Source organism: Orbicella faveolata, unplaced genomic scaffold (genome assembly GCF_042242905.1).
Source record: "Orbicella faveolata isolate gen_17 unplaced genomic scaffold, um_ofav_v1 contig_12, whole genome shotgun sequence".
NCBI lineage: Eukaryota > Metazoa > Cnidaria > Anthozoa > Scleractinia > Merulinidae > Orbicella > Orbicella faveolata.
Window position 1 is genome coordinate 14,559,901 of NW_028301539.1, and position 20,100 is coordinate 14,580,000.

The 20,100-nt window shown below is 41.1% G+C and overlaps 2 protein-coding genes and 1 pseudogene across 2 annotated transcripts; 1 reads left to right on the top strand and 2 right to left on the bottom strand.

Annotated features, from left to right (window-relative positions):
• The first annotated feature begins 5,456 nt into the window (after positions 1-5,456).
• LOC149116797 (ATP-dependent DNA helicase Q1-like) lies at positions 5,457-8,785 on the top strand. Its single transcript, XM_089282489.1, has 2 exons — positions 5,457-6,744; positions 7,139-8,785. The coding sequence occupies exons 1-2, from the start codon at positions 6,017-6,019 to the stop codon at positions 7,299-7,301; spliced, it is 891 nt and encodes a 296-aa protein (XP_089138615.1). The 5' UTR covers positions 5,457-6,016; the 3' UTR covers positions 7,302-8,785.
• On the bottom strand, positions 7,353-10,164 carry LOC149116798 (uncharacterized). Its single transcript, XM_089282488.1, has 2 exons — positions 8,811-10,164; positions 7,353-8,186 (listed from the first exon to the last, which is right to left on the bottom strand). The coding sequence occupies exons 1-2, from the start codon at positions 10,032-10,034 to the stop codon at positions 7,353-7,355; spliced, it is 2,058 nt and encodes a 685-aa protein (XP_089138614.1). The 5' UTR covers positions 10,035-10,164.
• A 7,883-nt stretch (positions 10,165-18,047) lies between these two features.
• The window catches only part of LOC149116799 (uncharacterized), a 4,495-nt pseudogene continuing 2,442 nt past the window's right edge, over positions 18,048-20,100 (bottom strand).

Here is a 20,100-nt window from a genome sequence, read left to right on the forward strand (position 1 = left end):
GTATTTAATTGATACTTGTCTAATTCTGTACTTAATTAGTATGATATGTAATAGGACTACATGTAATAGGACTCGGCCTACGGCCTCGTCGAATTTTCGCTGTCCTCAGAATTTTTTTCATCCAATTATTTCCAAAATTGGACAGCATATAGTCCTTATATATTAATTATATAGCTAGTTATTATTATTAGTCAGTTATTGGGCATCGCTCAGTCAAGCTATTATCCTTAAAGAAAGGCAAACTAAAATATTGTGAATTATTTTTATTTCCAAAATATTCGGCAGAATAGGATGCCATAATCACACAGAATAACAATAATATAATGGAAAAAAGAATACTGCAAATTACAAAAGTGTAAAGTGAAAGCAAAGCATTTTTTAAATATACAATATTATTTTCAAAATATCCAGTATGACATGGAATAAAATGAGGTTTGTAGCAATAAAACACTTGCAATAGTGAATAAGGAGTGGAGAAATTAATGATAAGGAAATAATGGAATAAAGTATTAAATTTGAAAGGTGTAAAAAATATTTGTTTTTTATTTGGTATTTTTTTTACTTTTCAAATTATTCAATATTAAATGCAGCTATAAATAAATAAAAATTATTATGTACACAAACAAACATTAAAGAGGGCGAAATTACAGTAAATAATGCTATTAAATCCATTTGAGGTGAAAAAAATGATAGTTTTTGTAAAGTCAACAATACTTAGTCCTAATCTGAGTCTGAGAGTACAGTAGCTCTGATCCTTTTCCATGAGCGCTGAGGTTCTGTGCTTTGATGAGATGGCATTTGCACATTAGATGGCCCAGGAAACCTAGGAAACCCACCATAAAAATTCACTGTACCTGTGAAGTTATTGATAGTGCTGTAGTTGTTGCCGGACGTACGAGCTTGAAGAGGTTATGATGATGATGATGAAATCTTCCACCATCATTGACTAGTGCTCTTGTCTCCCGCGAAGGCCAAAGTGTTCAGTGACATTTTTAAAGTTAATATTGACTAGAGCTTGGGCAGAATGTTTACCAAGGTGATCTGAACTCCAGAGAAATTCTTTGTCTGCTTCACTTAAAGCACGAGAAGGGTTTTTTCTACGTCTGAGTAAATTGCTTTTTCTCATGATTACGAATTCTCCAAATGTCGATAAGGTCATTAGCTGTCATTATCTCATTGATTTTTTAACAGTTGGCTTTGACTCGATTCTTCCTCCTAAATTATCCAGACTGGAGTCGAGATGGCATGGCTGTCAAAGTCACCACCAATAATGATTTGGCAGTTATGGTCCAGACTCAAATCTTCTAGAGTATTAGCAACACGATCAAAGAAAACACATTGCTCCTGATTTTTCGTCGGTGCATATAAATTTACGAGAAGGAAAGGTGCATCTTGAACGAGTGCTTGCACAAAGATATATCGAACCTCGCTATCCCCCAGCACGTTCCTGATATCAATTTGGGGGTTTTCTCTGAAAAGAATGAGAACACCTTTACTGCGATTTGTGTCGTGTGCAAACAACATTTTACCTCGCCATTGCAGCTTAAATTGCTTTTCAATCTCCTGGGAACTGTAGGTTTCTTGTTGAAAAGCGATGTCAACTTTTTGTTGCTTAATCCATGTAAAATTTGTTTTACGTTTATGAAGGTCACGAATCCCTCGAGTATTTAAGGACAACAGCTTAAAATTAAAATTAGCCATTTTCAGGTGAAAGTGTTATAAATGAGATCATACAACGTAGCGAACAATACAAGATAATTTTAAAACGGAAAAAACTTGACACGCTTATGGAAATTCGGAAACTCTGAAAACTTCATACAAACACACGAGACGAAACACACAACAGCGTACAGCAATATACGTACCCATTGCCCTAGGACAAGTTGTAAGGGCGTCATGCTCTCCAGGCGTCATGCCCGCCCCGCAGCACTAACAGCTTTTGAAAAATATCTGCCTATATCATTGTTGAGAGAAAAAAAACACAGCTCTAGCATAATTATGGAAAGCACTTTACAGGAATAGCTATTCGAATAAATAAAGACAACAACAAAGTGAAAAGTCAGAAAAATGGATCGCTTGCTGAGATAAATTTGCCACTAATATATAGACGGTCGGGCTGAGCTTTGCTAAAAATCGCTTTTAGACCTCTTCGCTTCGCCTCCTTAAATTTGCACATTTGGGCTTTACGCAGAAGAACAAAAAATTTGGCTTACAGTTAGCCTCTTCGGCTTTCCTGATGTGGTTGTGAGCAGGTCCGCGCCAACGGCCATTATGCAAAGGTTACTACTGGCTTCATCCTCAACCCTGATTGGTCCATTTGAACCAAGTCACGCACTGACAACACGACCCTCGTGAACCTTCGTGTGTCAATGCGTGACTTAATTTAGGTGGACCAATCAGAGTTGAGGGTAAAACCAGCTACCTGACCTTTGCGTAACGGCCGTTGGTGCGGACCTACTCACAAGCACATCAGGAAAGCTGAAGAGGCTAACCTTAAGCCAAATTTTTCGTTCTTCACGAGTCTTTCGACCGCCGAAGCACACGTATGTGGAGCGAAATTTATTGGGCTTCTCGGAAATGTTGATTTTATTGCGATTCGGGACTTTTCCTTTTGAAGAGAAAGTGATTTGTGGAGTGACGTCTCACCCGGCAGGTTTCTTTCACATGTCACAGGTCACAGGTCACAGGTCACCAAAAATATGCCAAAACGTCATAAAACAGATCTATACAAGTGCGTCCCAAGTGTAATTATAACAGCTCTTTTCTGAAAAAAAAAAAAAAAAAAAACGCATAGGGGATATCAGCTGCAGCACTGAAATAATAAAATTGATCCAAAGAAAGCCAAAGCTTATTTCTGTTGAAAACATAAATTCTTTGTAGCCTTTCAATATAATATGAAAACGAAAGAGGCTTACACTGATCCGTGAATTATGCATTTACTTACGCGTGATTTGTGAACCAACGACTTTTGCGGGAATAATTGTTCACTTTTTTTTGGAGATTTTAGCGTCATTACAGCTCGTAAACTACACCAAACTAGATGCAAAACCAGCCCATTCGACGCGCTTGCGGCTGAAGGACTGAGAACTAACCACAGCGACAGTGAACCAAGAGGGCCTAGAATCTAGTCTGTCACGATGTGTCACACACGGCATTTCGATGCATCAAAATGGAGGGTTTTGTATGTTTTGCGAAACGTGGTTAGAATTTGTATTTTTATGTGACACATGATTTAGCCTTTGCATTTTTACATGAAAAGTGATTACTTGCTTTTTTCTATGAACGTGAAGCTGTTTTTCGAATTATTCGTGATGCGTGAGAAGGCTGATTACTTATGCATGAAATTGTTTTCAGAAGAGGTATAGGGGACCCTCTTGTTTCTGCTTACTACATACTCGTTGTAAAGATTTCAAAAAAAGAGAGAAATAAAGCAGTTCAATTTGCTATCATAATGAATTATCTTATTACGATAAAATATCTGTGACACTACATGTCTGAAAGCCACATTTCAACCCATTTCGTACATATACCACCCCTAGAAATTTTTTCATTAAAATTATACAGTAAAACATTTTTAGTTAGGGTTTGTTGCATGGAAACATCGATACACCTCTTGGGAATCTCGGGTAATTGTTACATCGCGAGTTTTAATGAGTGCTTTTTTGACTGACCTGTGACCTGTGACCTGTGACCTGTGAAAGAAACCTGCCGCGTCTCGCCAGCGATCGATGAAGTGGTCTGACTTTCCATTCTTTTAGAAGGAGAAACAACGGTTTCGAATAACTTCACTAAACAGCGTCAGAGTGGCTTTAAAATCGGCTCAAGAGACAAGTACGCGACACATTTCAGGTAGGGAAACATTATTTCAAATGAGATCGGTGATCTTCCCATAAGTTCTCTATATACACAAGCTGTCACATACACCACGTATTTTGAGCTTGCGAAGCCTGTGGTTTGTAAAGTGTAGTAAACGTTTTGCTTGTTTCACGTTGAAACATCTAAGGAAAAGTTCTGGTTGCCCTACATATAAATTGTGGACATTTTGAGGGAGCGGGGATAAATTTTGTACTGTAAACATATGAGCGGGAACTCCACTACGAAGCAATGTGGATGTTTATTTCGGTGTGAGCCAGATAGCAGTCATCACGGTGTAATATTTCATTCGAGCATTTTTTTTGTGTGTAGTAGGGTGTAATATCGACGGGATAAACTGAAGTATTTCTGTATTTCTGGACTCCATGTTGGTAAGGGTTTCCTTTTTGAACAGCTTTGCGACCCTTCTGTTTGAACTTAATTCACTGACAGAGCACGTTTTATGGTGAAAACTGTAGGCAAGGCGCTTTTCTGTTACGTTAGGTTGAGGATTTTGCCTGTCACCTAATAACTTTTTACTACAAGAGGTCTGCTCCAGTTTCAGACAAAGCATCTGGCATTATTTACCAAAGTGAATACTGGATAGGCCCTTCGGCAGAATTGAGAATCATCACCATCTCTTTGGTCCATATTTGATACTAATAATTTATGTTTTAATAAATAATGGGCCCCATCAAGTAGTTGTGATAGAGATTGCGCAGGAAGTTTGACTTTACTACCTCATTTTGTTGCCCTTTCTGTAGTCCCTAGCACAATGCTTTTTGCTGCCTCTGACACAGTTTTCAAACAGTTCATGGTCCTCTATTGCACCAAGAACTGCCATTTGAGACAAGTACTATTAAAGACTGCATTCATCTGACTTTATTTTAGCCTTCCTTTTTGTCTTATTTAACTGTCCATTCATTAGTGTTGCCAATCAGAGCTACTTCTGACTGGCAACACTTAAGGCCAAATTTGATGTGCTTAAATCCTTACTCATCTCTTTGCCTTAAAGAAATGAAACAAATATCCCTTGTACTTGATACAACTTCTTGATATTCTCCAAAGCCTTGGAGCCAAGTATCAAAATTGGCCTAATTCAACCTTGTGAAGGTTCTGTTGACTCGGGTTTGCCCATGCTACAGTCAGTTTTCTGGATAAATGATCATTTTGCCTGTCTACCTCATTACTAGCTAGCACACACATACAGGTAACATGGCTCATTTGCCTTCTCTGGGTCTAGTTCACATCTCCCTTTGCAGATGAGTGCATGGCAACCCTATTTTGATATCCAGAAGTATGACAAAGTTTTCTTACACCACACAAATAAAACTGATGTTTATCACCAGTACAAATTACGCCAAAGCATGTAAGCAGCAGCTGCTTTCTTTATTTCCCCAGGCCAAGAAATTGTAAATAGCTTGTAAATGAAATACTTCAACCTAGTAAAAGTTCACATTTAGTCAGTGCCCAGCAATTCAATTTTTGATGTTCGCATGCAGAAGCTCAAGCAGGAAAATACTTTCAAATTTGAGACTTCATACTGGTACTGAACAGTAAGGAATCGAGGTTTCCAAAACCTTTACTACCACTGCATTATTGAAACATGCACATCTTGTTGAGTGATCTATAACTGCCTGCAAGTTTCATGATTTAAATCACTCGTAGAAAGTCTCCAAACTCAACATATCACAGGGAAATCATAAAGTAAATGCAGTGTTTCATAAGTAAATTAAGACGGATAAAACTGTAGATAGAAAAGCTTATTTAATGTAAGCTCAAGTTTACATATACAACTCTGAACAGTTGGGAAATATTTGAAAGACTTATATTCGGAGGCTTTGCGATATATGATGGCAGACATGAAACGGTTCGACATCACTATTTTCCAAAGAAATTAAAGAAGAATAATTGCAAAGGAAATCTTCTCTTTCGTCGGTGTGAAGATTGGAGGTAATGAACTTTAAAATTTCCACGGCAAAATAAAAGCAGCCTACAATAGTTATTCTAACTCTTCCTGATACAGAAACCAAGAATGTGAAATTCACCACGTTCGGCAGGAAAATGTCAGGCTGAAACGCTAATCTGACACAAAGTTGTCCCTTCATTCCCTTAGTCTTGATTGTCTCAGAGCTGTTGAATCGAGGGCAAATCCTGGACAGAAATGGCGGCGAAACATGTGGTTCCCTCGCGTCAACCTCGTTCCCAGGGTCTTTTCCCTGGCTTGGGGGTGGGGCGGGAAAAGGCCCTGGGATCGGCTGGTCACATGATCTCAGAACACTCAAATATCTTGGGTGTACTAAATTATCATATATTAAACGGAACTTTCAAGATGGCGGTCTCATCGAGTGAACCAAAGTTTTTGTCAGTGCTTCGTCGAGTCGGATTTTCCTTAAATAACGGTAATTTTCCACCTTTAAATTTAAAACCTCTTCAAATGAAGTGTTTTGAATATATGCTGAAAGGTCAGGATGTTATTGGAGTCCTACCTACTGGATTTGGCAAGTCAATGCTCTTTCACCTTCTACCTCATTTTATTCCTGTGAAGACCACCAAGAACATAGTTATTGTGGTATGTCCATTAAATTCCATCATTGAAGATCAGCTGAAAGTCTTAAAAGCTCGCAGGATAACCGCTGATGTCTTACAGCTTGCTGTAAACGAGAAGGAACCGGCCGAGAACTTGTTCGGAAATGAACAAGAACCAAGCGAGCACGTGGTCCCGAATTCAACGAAGTTTCCTCGAGATGTTGTTAATGGCAACACTTCAATTGTATTCGCCCATCCAGAGGCTCTATTAAGTAAGGAAGGTCGAGAGCTAATGGGAAGCAAAGTCTTCCAGGAGAATGTTGTTGCCTGCATTGTTGACGAAGCTCACTGTGTTGAATTATGGTAAGTGCGTAAAATATTCGTTCCTTGTCTATTCATGTCATGTTTGTTACAGACTTAGCTTATTTCCGGGAAATCTAAATCACGGTTACGGCACCGACAAGTATTTACATTGCGACTACAATTCGGAAAAAATATGCTCTATTCTCTATCTGTTTACAAACGATGACAATTTTACTCTATGAATTATATTGATAATTCATCAGTGAATTCTATGATATTTACACTGCTTATTGGAACATCATACATTGTCTCCATGCCATGCTCTTACAACTGAACCATAATAACAAGATACTACTAAGTAAACATTCTTACTTTTAAACAAAAATTTTGTTAGTATGTCTCATTGCACTTATGTTTAAAGATTTGTAGCTCAGGGGTTCTTTTTCTTTTTCAGGGGTGAAGATTTTAGAAAAGACTTCAAAGACCTGTCAGTGTTGAAGGCATTCTTTCCCAATGTACCTACAATGGCTCTGACAGCAACAGCACCACCTCGTTTACTGAGAGACTTTGGAAGGGGTAGCATTCCTCCTATTGTATTTCTCCCTGAAGTACTTTAAGGTGCCAACTTGATTGACAGACTCTGCTTTGTGAAGAAATGAGTATGAATACTATAAAAGGGATGCTTTGGTATGCCACATCACTGGTTTAAAGGGTGAGCAATGTTCAAAACGATCAGCTGCTGTGTGCGAACCAGACAGCAAATCTTTGGCACCTGCAAATCTCACACGAGTTAGCTGATCACCTGCAAATGCAATCTTCATATCTCTCATTGGGTCATCATGGGTGTCTTGTTGGTGTGCATTTGTCTGTCCAGGTGCTGCAGGTCCTTCAGGAATTGGTGGATTATCTGTGTGTGGCATTTCATCTAGCAGCCCTGCTTGAACATAGATTTCAGCAATCCACTTTTCATAGGTTCTTAAAATGTTAACATAATCATCATACTTTGCTTCATTTGCATTGATGATTGGCAGGCTTACTATGATGGACTTCTCTGACATTTGTTGGCTGTACTCATGAGAAATGTGCTCAGGGATAACAGCTTTCAAGAACTTAAATTTGGGAAAGAACTCAAGAACAATTCGCCCAACAATGATTTTGGCACATTCTGCATACCTTTTCCATTCCAGTACATTTAAAGAAAAATTATGTCGAGGGAAATCTCTAATGTTGCCTTTGGGGCTGTCATTGGGCAAGTGATTGAAGTCGATTCTGTTTTCAATCAGGTTACTGGCAAACAAGTGCAGATCATCATTCTGGATTTCCTTTCTCATGTGACCCTTCAAAATTTTCAGGTCCCAGTTGTCACCAGTGCCTCGGAACACACTTCCTTTCTTTACTTGCTGCACCACTATATCCGAAAAGTGACCTCCTAAGAGCTTTAGCAGGGTATCCCTTCTCCCAGTCGACAGGCACACGCCAAGTTTATTCAGTCGTTCTTGAAGCTATTACAAGGGGAGCAGAAATAAAAGTGTCAAATTCAGCATACATGCAATACTGATCTCTTATTTTCAATTCATTGCAAAGATCACTTATTATTATATGGACATGAGTGTTCTACTGGAAATGTAATACACATAAAATCCATAGGAAACTAAATCCAGGACCCAAGAAGCATATTGGCCATATCCCCGCTAGTGAGGATATTTATGACTTTCATGGTTGTGCTTGCAAACAGTTAGTTGTCTATACATGAAAAGACAACTGATTACATGGTGTGTCAAAACAATATTTTTCTCACTCGCTGCACTCGTTTGTAGAATCTTGCTTTACCACCAAAAAATAAAATTCATATCTTCACGCCGCTGTGTAAATATCCTATACATTACATGTTTTTTAATGAATTCTTCAAATACAATCTCAATCACAGCCTAACTAATCACTCACTTTTGACACCAAACTACCAAACAATAACAAAAGTTCTGTCAAGCTTTGTATGAAAAGAGGATCAACCATAGATTGTATTCAATGTATGAATTGATGTCACTCACGCAGTGGGAGTAAGGGACATAATAAAGGAAAGCAATGAATTTTTTATACATCATCAACTTATAAATTATATTACTGACCTTTTTGGTACATCCACCTTCAATGATGAGAACTGTATTCACACGTTTCACCAGGTTGAGTTCATGCCACCTCTCGTTCATAAGGATCGAGTACAAAAAACTGTACTTTACTTGAAGTTCAAGCTTTGTTTCTGCGACGGAGTTCTCCTTGCCAGACACTGCGTTCATGAGCTCAACAAAGAAAGGGAGGTTCGTCTTCAATTCAAGCCAAACTTTGCTGAAATCAAAGTCTTTCATGCTGTCATAATCATTTCCATATAAAATGGAACCTTGAGAACGCTTGCACAGCTCTGCACACGATGTTTTCAACTCCTCACTAACGGTTCTCTTCAACTCTCTGACAACACTTGGACAGTGATCTTTCAAGATAGCCGCCAATACAATTGCATCCTTGTGGCTGACAGCTTGTACAATCATTTTCTGCTGTCTTTCAGTCAATAACGACTGCCCTTCAAATAATGATGTACAGTCATTGTCTCCTGTTGATTTAGGCCTTAGAACAGTTCCAGCTTGCTGAGTTGGAAATGAAGGCTGCTCTACCGGACTTAATGTCGTTCGCCTCGACAGCTGATCCAAGGAAGTGATTGTGCAATCATGTCCTTTTGATTTAGACATTAGCACCGCGGTCACGCCGGTAGCATCTTGCGGTGTTGAGAAAGACGACTGTTCTGCAGACGTCGAAGTATTTCTTCTCGGCTGATCCGTAGAAGAGGCTGAGTAGTTATCTCCGGTTGATTTAGGCATTAAAATTGTCGCAGCTTGTGGAGTTGAGAAGGAGAGCTGCTTTCTTGTTGGTGTGATTGGCTTCGACGGCTCATCCACGTGCACAGAGCTTTCGGATGGCATATTCGATGATAAACGCTTCGACGGATGAAGCGAAGAAGGTGACAGCTGAACGCATCGCTTTACAGCATATTCTGAGCTTTGGTCCAACGGTGTATTCTCTATGGGTTGGGCTCTCTGAATAAACTGTTCCATCTTGTTCACGAATGAAACACAACCCTTACATAAAACCTTTGACCTCATATCGTCTTCCGAAATTTTTATGCCACACGTTTTATGGACTTTAGCGCACAGATCTTTTGATGAACCAGCTTTGCTGAATATTCGAAGCATATAGCGACTCTCGTGAGAATCACCACAGAGTCTGCAAACTGGATTGCGAGGAGAAATCTTCGTCGGAGTGGACATACTTTCCGCCATTTTTATTTCGGCATAATGCATAAATTATCTTTATTTGGCCAAATTTTGCATTAATTATTTAAAACAATCAACCAATCAATATGAAGGATTCACCGGCCGATCCCAGGGTCTTTTCCCGCCCCACCCCCAAGCCAGGGAAAAGACCCTGGGAACGAGGTTGCCCTCGCGTTCCCTCGTTATGTTCGTGTTTTGCGCATGTTCGCTGCGGTTCTCAAATGATTGACAGATTTCTTTACTGGGGCGATCATACAAACCAGAAAAGCAGCGAGATCAAAGATTGCTGCTAACCCCTCCTGGTTTGTACCCTATAACTTACTTCGCGCCAGCTCCAAAACTTCCTGATGGTAGTCAGAGTAGCGAAGAAATCTGGCCAAAATTGGACGGTCTTCCAAGACGATGAATGCGTTGAAACTCAATAGGCCCTTTGCAGCTAAGCCATCACGTGACCCCAGCTGCAAAGGGCCTATTCTCTTATGCGGTTCCCTAATCGAAAGCTCGTCTGCCATAAACTTGCAAATAACTGCCGCTGTGTCCTCGCTTGATCCTTCACTGGCATCAGAGATGTTGTCATCTGTAGTAATCTTTTCGGGAATGCCTACAAATTTTAAGTGCTCTCTTCTGCTGTAGGTTTCTAAATACAGAATCTGTGCGCGCAGATACAGAAGTAGAGAGGTTGTTCAGACAAAGTTCAATGTCGTCTAACTTGTCAAGCTTGGACAGTTTAGCTAAGATAAGGTCGACTTTCTCAGCCAAACCTTCCGCCATTCCGAGAGCTTCGATAATGGTGTCGTCGGAGCTGGAGCATTCTTTCCCTTCCTTTTCGTCAGTCAAACGCGCAAAAAAGTCAGGTAACGTTGGACTTCTCAAATACCTTTCAACAGTAGAATTCAGCTTATCCATAGACAAAATATTAGGCAAAGAAATAAAAATTCCCGCGGAGCGTTGCAAACATTTTTTGACACATTTTTTCAGCTGATTTACAGGTATAAGCAGTATTAACATGTAGGCCATGAAAGGCGTTGAGATATGTTTATATTGTGGAAAATTGTTAACCAAGGTAAAGGCGCTAGGCATGGTTTAGGTCGGTAGCATTACATAACGACCGAGTTTGATTACGCGAAACGTGGCTCTTGCCTTGCAGCATATGGAGTTGTTGTGTTCAGTTTATTGTATAGGGAAAAACGGTGATCGACATTATAGCTGAAATTGTTGTATTTTTGCAATAACAATGACTTACCTCAATGCCCTGTTGTCTTTTCTATCATCATCTCGCTTCTCGGCTCGATTCCGAAGCCTTTTAATAGAGTTATCGCTCCATGCTACATACGTTAAAGCCCCCGCCCCCGGTTTTTAGCCCTCCGGATATAAACCCCTCTATTTGCTAACAACGATATAATTCCGGATATAAGCCCCCCGGATATAAGCTCATCTAATGTATAAGTGCGTTCCTTTTGCGTTTCTTTACAAACTTCAAAATTTTTAATGGAACGTTATAGGCTAATAGGGTAATAATAGGGTAATAGGGCAATAACTCTAAATGTAATGGTATGTTATTAGCTTTAATTGGTCCCTCAGATACGTTTTATCCCGTCGTTTCGAGGCATTTTTTTTTATCCGCTTATATGCCCCTCCGGATATAAGCCATCCCGCCCCTCTCACCCCGTTTATAAGCCCACCTAAAACCCCTAATGAAGTTATCTAACCCCCGGGCTCTATCGTGGGATTTTACGGTATGCTGTAAGGCGAAAGTCACATTTCTCGTAATCCGCAAACTCGGTCGTTATGTAATATTATTATATGGCTTTGGCTTGTGACCGATATAAAGCGCGCTCTGATTGGCTAAGAGCGAGATATGAGCGGTCATTATGCAGCCGTAATGCCCACGGGCCGATTACGGATTATGCAAATTAGGAAGAGCCCGGTTCGGAAAATTCAAGCGCATTGAAGCGATGAAAGCCGATTAAAAACATTAAGAGAAGTAAATTTAATTCAGAGTAGCTAAAAGTTTAGGGATTTTTCCTTGATAAAATTTATATAGAAGTCGTTTTTGACGTACCAGTAACCTTGGCGGGCACTAGTGAAAAACAATCAAGGTTTGCCGAGTGTTGAGTAAAGCTGAAATCGCTAAGTGAAAAACACCATCGGCAGATGTGTCACGTATCCTGAGCAGAACACCACGAAGAAACTTATAAGTTATCATCTTATTCACAACAATTAGCGAAATATTGAACTCCGTTTCAGTTCTCATCAAATAGATTCCCTCGCTTTAACATAAGCAAGTGTAAATCAGCTTCCAGGATCATCAAATGTAAACAATCGGGCGGTTTCTGTCGGTAGCAGTGTCTCTGATACCTGCAGGAAGTTTTAGACGCTCACAGGGCTTGAAAAGTTCATTCATAAGTCCCAGAATGAAGAAGTCCAAGATATGTTGTCGAAAGCGAATGCGAAGATCGAGTTATTCTGAGCAGTGCATTCTGAAGCATTAGTATTTTCTTTCACCGAAAGACCGTTGGTTTGGACTATTTTGAAGCACTTTCTGTCTTTTCTTTATGCGTTGACGTTTCGCCACAAAAGTTGGAAAAACTCCCTCATCAAGTTGTGGTACCACGATACTAAAATACCTTTTTGAGGGCTGCGAAAATAATTTTTCCCGTAAAGAAATACAGTGGTAAAGTTCGCTGACCGTGTACTTTTGCCCTGGGTTTGAGACGATGAATGAATCGGTAAACGCTCGCATCGCCGGACGTAAATTGACGACTTCCGCTCGAATAATTTTTTTTCTTTAATTCGTGAGCCATATAATAAACAACTTAATAACCTCGACCGTTCGGTCGTTACGGGAAAATCTCAAACCTCGGCCTACCGTATTGACCTCGCTATCGCTCGGTCAATACGGCAAGACCTCAGTTTGAGATTTTCCCGTAACGACCTCACTCTCGGTTATTAAGTAGTTAGTAGTAGATGTCGGCCGTATATGTCACGTTTTCGCTAAACGTTCGCATATAAAAAATAACAAAAAAGAAATAATAACTCCTCGCATCGTCAGCTTGGGCCGCCTGTCTTTAGAAGGATTTGAATAGAAGCGAAGGCGGTTCATCTTGTCTGCCGCTTTGTAAATGTGACGCTCCGACTATAATATGACTCTCATCGGGGGAGAGATTCTCAGGTTTCATAACACCGACGAGAGTTAATAGTTAATGAAGATAATAAAAACTCGAGACGTAATCGGAGCGTCACATTTACAAAGCGGCCGAGACGATGATATTTGAATTGTAGACCGCAAGCGTTCGCGTGCGAAGAGCTTTTCCACATTCTGGCCCGCGTAAATTCACCGTAGGAAAAAAGATGGCGGCAGCAAATTTTACCACAATACCTTGCGAACCTAACACAGCCTATAGGGCACAAAGAACGCCAAATTTTTACAATATTTGTCCCTGTACTAAGGACATTTTGTAGCTTAGGTTCAAAGGTTTTATAACTTTTCTGTACGTTTTTATGAGCGTCGTTAAAGTTTTCGTTTGCTACGAACTATGGGTAAATGTACCAGTCGCCATCTTTTTTCCTATGGAGGGTCGCAGCGAGAGCAAAAAAATTGACGAATCAGGGACTGGTCAAATTTTTGCTCTCGCTCCAATTTACACGCGGCCAGAATACAGAAAAGTTATTCTCACGGGAACGAGGCTACTTTTGCTTTAGTCAAATTCCTTCGAAATGGCTCATAAAGACCCAGGTAAATAACAGTACATTTGTTTTACATGAAAGTAAATGATTACGTCATTGCTGATACAGTGTTCGGATACCCTGTGGTTGAGATTACTTTCCACCTTCGGGGGCTCTCCTTCGGGAAAAAAATTCGAACACGCGCCAGTTTCAATACAGCCCTAATAAACTACATATAAGAAGAAAGCTTAATAAATAAAATTTACGATAAAAATACAATAGGCCATATTCGTATTCTCGGTATTGGACTGGAACTAGCTTGCAACTGAGGCTAATGCGGGGAGTCTTTTCAAATGTAAATAACTCTAATCGCTTGTTAATGATATTCCCCGCACAAGCCTCCATTTCAAGCTAGTTCCAGTCCAATACCAAGAATACGAATATAGCCTATTTAAGGACGGTGCCTACTAAATACAAAGGTTTTTGCGGCAGGTTAGGACCTTGCGGAAAAAAGTAGATCTTTGCAAGGGCTATCGGAATCCACAAAGAAAAAAGAGGGTAACCACGCATTTTTTCGAGACAATTAGCCTTGAATCTCAACCAAAATGCTGATATCAGTATTTTTCTGAAAATAGGAGGAGAGGTTATTTCTTCACAGCTCTCTTTAGAATTCGTCTTTACATACAGAAAAGCAAACACATTTATAAAGATCTGAACACTGGCTGCACAGACTTATTCACAAGGCATCGGTCAACAAAATTGTGTCGGGCTATTTTGATAGCGGAGCCCCATACTCATATAGGAAAGAAAAGGAAACCCATGAGTTGATTTTCTCATGGTTATCATGGCTAGCGGTATTGCTCGTGGGCGCGTACGCACGACGGCGTAATAGGTTGACAGAGACATGCAGCCTTGGTTTACCGTGTACTTCTTTGATATTGGACATCCATGTTATGATCAATTGATACCTGTCAAAACAAGGTATCCGCTGACCAGTATTACGTGACCATGTCGCGAGCTCAGGTTTACAACTCATCGAGGTCGCGCGCTTTTTGAAAGTTGTCGGCGGACCAAGTGCTGGTTTTTGATTGGAGCACGGGCTCATCTCAGGTTAACTTGTTGAAAACAGGGCAGGATTGTTCGGACGCCAGTTAACGCTAACCCAAGATTAAAAGTTAACCGAATTATAACTTTTTCTTCTATACAAATGTTTTTTGCTGCTTTGTTTTGTGTATATAGTGATTATTAATTAACAAATAAAGAAGCCTCGACTGTGCTCTGTTCTGTTGTAAAGCACGCAGGAAGCGGTAGAGCACGAAAGAAGTGTAGGGGAAAACACGAGACGTAGTCGAGTGTTTTTCCCTACTTCTTGAGTGCTCTACTGCTTCCTAAGTGCTTTACAACAGAACAGAACACAGTCGAGGCTTCTTTATTTGTTTTATGATAAAGAATCCGAAAATTTCCCCACGCATTTGGCTGAATTTTCAAACCAAACTTTATTTTCCAAACGAGCAAAAGTGGCGTCAGCCGTACACTGTTCTCTGATAAAGCACGCTAAAATAAGCCAATCACAATCCTTGTTAGAATTGTTCAAATAATGTGATTGGCTAACGAAGCGACTGCTGTCGATCACGAACTGGACTTCAGCTAAGCTTTCAGTTTCGGGTAGTTTGAGCGGCTTTCGAGAGAAGAACGATGCCTTCAAAGTTCGCTTTTAAGTTAATTTTTAAATACGGATCTAAAGGCAGATTAAGGTTTATAGTTCACAGGAATCAGGCCGTATTTTGGCCCATGAAAACGTGCACTTTTCCAGTGGAAATAACGAAACGCAGAGCTCAAATTTTGCGGATGAATATGCGAAATGCCGAGTTGAATTTGAAGGGAGCTACAGTTATTTACGGCTTGTAGCCGCATGCAGCAAGACTGCCCGAACTAGCGTAAAAGTTAGAAAGACTAAACGGCCCTCACTGATTCTACTCCGAGCACAGAATAGAATATCAGAGCAAGCTTTGCACTGACTACTCGTCGGTTCACTTCGCTGAGATGACCGGAGAACGAGCGTTACTACACTGCATGTAAGTGTTGTTTGAGCAATTGAGCATTTTTACAAAAATAAAGTTTCTCATCATAAACAGAGACAGTTCAATTGTTGTTTTCTGTCGTTGTTTTACTTCTTAGGTATAATTTCTGCCTTCGTAACAAATATAATGTCTTTTATGGAAGCACTGTTTAGGTTGAGAATTTGGTTATTTCGCTAGGTGTTTTGTTTATTTTAGTGCAGTTTTAACACTGCTGTTGCTAACAATGGCCTCTGTGAGCCATATTTACTACAGACAAATAGCTCGTTTCCATTGCGTTTGTCTGAATCACAGGGGATGTTTAATTTGGGGCAAATTTGTCAAAATTCCGAAACAAAAATTTGAAAGCCAACTCACCGTCATCAACCCGTGCTCTGTTCTCTGATAAAGCACGCTCTTTCAGCCAATCAGAGCGCGCGTTATATGGAAACTCTATTATAAAACTCAAAACAGAAGGCCTGGGTTAGCTCAATTTGGCTCTAAACAACCCGGCCCAGGAGCTACGCTTTTAGGCTGGCCTAAATCTATGTATTATTCTGATTGGTTGCCGAGATATTCGCATCTAAAGTTGGAGTAGCTAAACATATGCGAGATGCGTTGCGTAAATGGACGCCACAAGAAAAACTTCGGCGAAAATTTCTCGAAAATCCGTCAATTCTGCATAACGTATAAATTCAATCAAGTTAACAGTATTCTGCAGTAAATTTCCCACTTAAAAGTTGTAACAACTTGTCTATGCTAATACCAGAGATGCAAAAAAAATATGTTACATAATTCACCCATTTCTACACCTATGTCTTTCCAGTGATTGCCTTTTCACTTGAAGCAATTCAACTCCCAGATACTTCCATTTGAAAAAAATCTCCAACCGAATGAAATAAAGCTATGTACAAGCCCACAAGTACACATTGCGGACCTATTTTTGGAGTAAGCAGCTATAATAATGATAATACTAAGGATAATCAGAAGTTTAAAGAAGTTTAAAATAACAAGAACTTTATTAAAATCTCCTCAGAAAACCTATTTACAAATCTTCACACATTCCACTATCGTAGACTAAAATTATGATGAAAATAAAAATATCACAAGATCCTAAAATACTCATTTACAAGCTCATGCCATCATCGACTTCTGAAATAATAATAATAATAATAATAATAATAATAATAATAATTAAAAGTAAAATTATAATTATAATAAGAACCTTCCTAGTATCCTTTGCACCTACAGAATTTGCACGTCAAATAACTTTATCAGTTTGAAGTCCGGAAGGGTACTACATTATAGGAAAATACCTCTTGCCATGAAATATTGCCATTTGAATTCTGCCGTCTCACAATCAAGGGGGCTATTCGCATGGGTTAAAAAAGTGGGAGACTAGGTCGAGGGGTATATTTTTTCTTGGTCGAATCGCACAGAAACTAAAATTGTATTTTCCTATAAAGTTAAACTTTCCGTGAGTACCGTGAACTTCCGAAAGTAGCGAGCTCACCCCCACCTCTCCCTGGAAATAGTGAGACTCAGGTTCAATAGCATATTTATTTTTCGAATCAATGTCAAGTGAAAGTTACGTATGGCAATTTGACTTTTTTCTCGCAATTGACTTTTTACATGAATGAGTAAAACAATTAAAAATTTAAAGAAAAATGCACATACATTGTAATCTATCAGTCATAAAAGAGAGATGTCTTATAATTACAGAAAATTAGAACTGACTTATTGTTCACTCAGGAACAGTTGACATGTAAATCACCAGCAGTGTAATAGGACTGCGCCAGTAATAAAGACAGACGACACGAAAATAACGAACAACAAACACTTCACTAAGGGCAACAAGGTCGCTACAAGATGGCGGACTCGAAGAACACGAGGGCCGAGTGAGGACCTGCGTAATACGCATGCGCGGCCGGCAATAACCGCTGGCGCAACTTCTTCCGTGTAGAAAAGAAAACTAACGTGTAGAAAGTATAACAAGCAATGAAGGTAAAAGAAACTTAACGAAACGGTTGTAACAGATCGTAACTGTTCCTTACAGTACTTGGTTAAACGCACTATTTCTGAAGTAACTGTCAGCTAAAAGCACTAGTCGAGAATGTACTCCTGTAAGTATGCTGGGGGCCGACGGGTCCGTTGGGGTCTTGGTTCGGATGAAACTGAAACAGGTATAAGATCAGTGTCAGTGGGGGTGGAGTCTTCTTGCTGCTCGGCTTGGTACGGGGTGGAGGCTGAAGGGTCGGGGCTGGTCGGACGTAACAGGTCCGTTGGGGCAGAGGGCTGTTGACACGGCTGGGGCTGCTCAGCAATCTCCTAGGACAACAGACTGATATGATGGTGGTGGAAGGGTGTGTGGTACAGCGTAACACTCGGCTAGCTTCACCTTGTAAGATGTAGCCCTGAGTTGCGAGCCAGAGAACTTCTTAATGAAGCACCATTCGCCCTCGATGCTAACAATGATATAGCGGTCGCGAGCGCGTGACTTGTCCCGGTCAGACTTCACATACACCAGGTCTCCAACTTACAAGGGGGGAATGGGAGCTTGCGGCCGGGAACCGCCTTTGCCCGCTTCGCTGAAGGGATGGTTTTCTTGGCGGGCTTGATGCTTCGCTACGATGTGCTGGAGGTCATTGACAGGTATCTGCTCATTGGAGAACTGATTGCGTTGTGTCCAAAGCTCCCGTGAGGACAGGCCTTGGCTGCGGAGTCGCTAGTTGAGGCGGGCAATGGCGATGGCAAGGCCTAGTTCAGTAACAGGGCCTCCGCCAGGCTCCTGACGTAACAGCTCTTCTTCTAGTTCCAGCACGGCTCGTTCAGCAACGGGATTTTTGTTGGTGTTTTTAACGCGACCTACTTCGATTGAGAGGCCAAGATGTTGTAAGGCGTTGGTGTTTTTCAGCGAGACAAATCCGGTTGCAGGGTCGACACGAATCACAGCTTGGGGACCATCGAGGGGGTGTAGACCCACCACTAATCCGGCGAGGGCATCACAAAGGGTATCACTTTCTCGTCGGGTACAAGGCACGATGTAGTGTAAGAGGTGGTACATTCTCTCAAAAGCAGGATGAATTGGCGATTGCGTCTAATGATATCGGCTGCAAATGACACGCCTACAACTTCGGGTGGATCTTGCGATGATTGGCTGTTAAGGGAGGTAGGGAACTTCTTGAGAGAGGCACAGGTGTGGCAGGAGTCTGATACCCGATATCCAGGGCAAAGAAGTGACGCTGTATCACCATTTGAAGTTGGTTCTTAGAAGGGTGGTCAAGCTTGATGTGAATAACAGTAAGTAGGCCGTCAAGTACGGAACGAGGTACGACGATCAACTCAATAGGGCGGGAGAGTGGTTGTGGACGCTGGACGACGAGCAGGCCATCCTTGGAAATGGAAGTGACGTTAAGATAGCGCTTTACGTCTCTAATGTTGGTCAGTTTCTTGGAAGGACGGGTGCCCTGTTTCAAGTGAGCACAGACGCGCCGTAGATCGGGGTACTCATTCTGAACACTGAACCATGCAGGTCTGCTGGTGAAGGGTAGGCGCTTGGTGTTGTCAAGGACTTCTTGAGTGGAGATACTACGTACAACCGAAGACTCTGATTAGTGAACGAAAGAGCAAATTTGGCAGTTCGGTTAATTGCAGTCTGGAGCATTACGACTGGCAAAGTCAGAGGGTAAATTGGCAGTGCCAGCAAGATGCTGGAAACTAACTTGGTATCTACTGACCGTGGTTAAGAAGAAGGTAACTCGTGGACTGGCGGAAAATTCACCCCGGCAAAGTTTGTGCAAGGCCTGAACACAGGGCTGGCTATCGGTCAGAACGCAGGCACGGTGCTTGGATTGGATGATGAAGGGGCTAAAGTGCTTTACGGCAGCTGCGATAGACAAGGCTTCGACCTCACATGGTAACCATGTGACGTGATACCTGCGTAGTTTAGAGCTGTAGAAGCCGGCAAAGAGGAGGCGGTCCTGGCGAGTAACGTACAAGATGGCTCCGAGACCGCGTTGGGTTACTGAGCCATCAGTCACAATCCAAAGCTGGTCAGAGGCACGACGGAGGACGATAGACTTGTGTGAGTTGAGGGCATCTTGTGCTGCGGTGAATTTCTGATGAAGGCTGTCATCCCACTTGACGTGGTCGTGAGATTGCAAATCGGCTAAGGATGATTCAAGTGGGTCCACAAGTTAAAAGCAGTGAGGGAGGACACAGCTAAGGACTTTGTAGGCGCCGACGAAGGAACGCAAACCTTTTACATACTCTGGGGGGCAGCAGCTTGCAAGTGCTGCGATGCGGTGGGAGCTCGCAAATAAGGAGCCTTGTGACCAGATCCAACCCAAGATAGTGGTCGTTTTGGGGCA

What these genes read in the sequence shown, in the direction of transcription:
- LOC149116797 (XM_089282489.1), top strand. Translation starts at nt 6,017, where the DNA reads ATGGCGGCGAAACATGTGGTTCCCTCGCGTCAACCTCGTTCCCAGGGT. An exon ending in GCTCACTGTGTTGAATTATG is followed by an intron (nt 6,745 to 7,138) that starts GTAAGTGCGTAA and finishes TTTCTTTTTCAG; the next exon opens with GGGTGAAGATTTTAGAAAAG.
- LOC149116798 (XM_089282488.1), bottom strand. Translation starts at nt 10,034, where the DNA reads ATGCATTATGCCGAAATAAAAATGGCGGAAAGTATGTCCACTCCGACG. An exon ending in AAGGTGGATGTACCAAAAAG is followed by an intron (nt 8,187 to 8,810) that starts GTCAGTAATATA and finishes CCCTTGTAATAG; the next exon opens with CTTCAAGAACGACTGAATAA.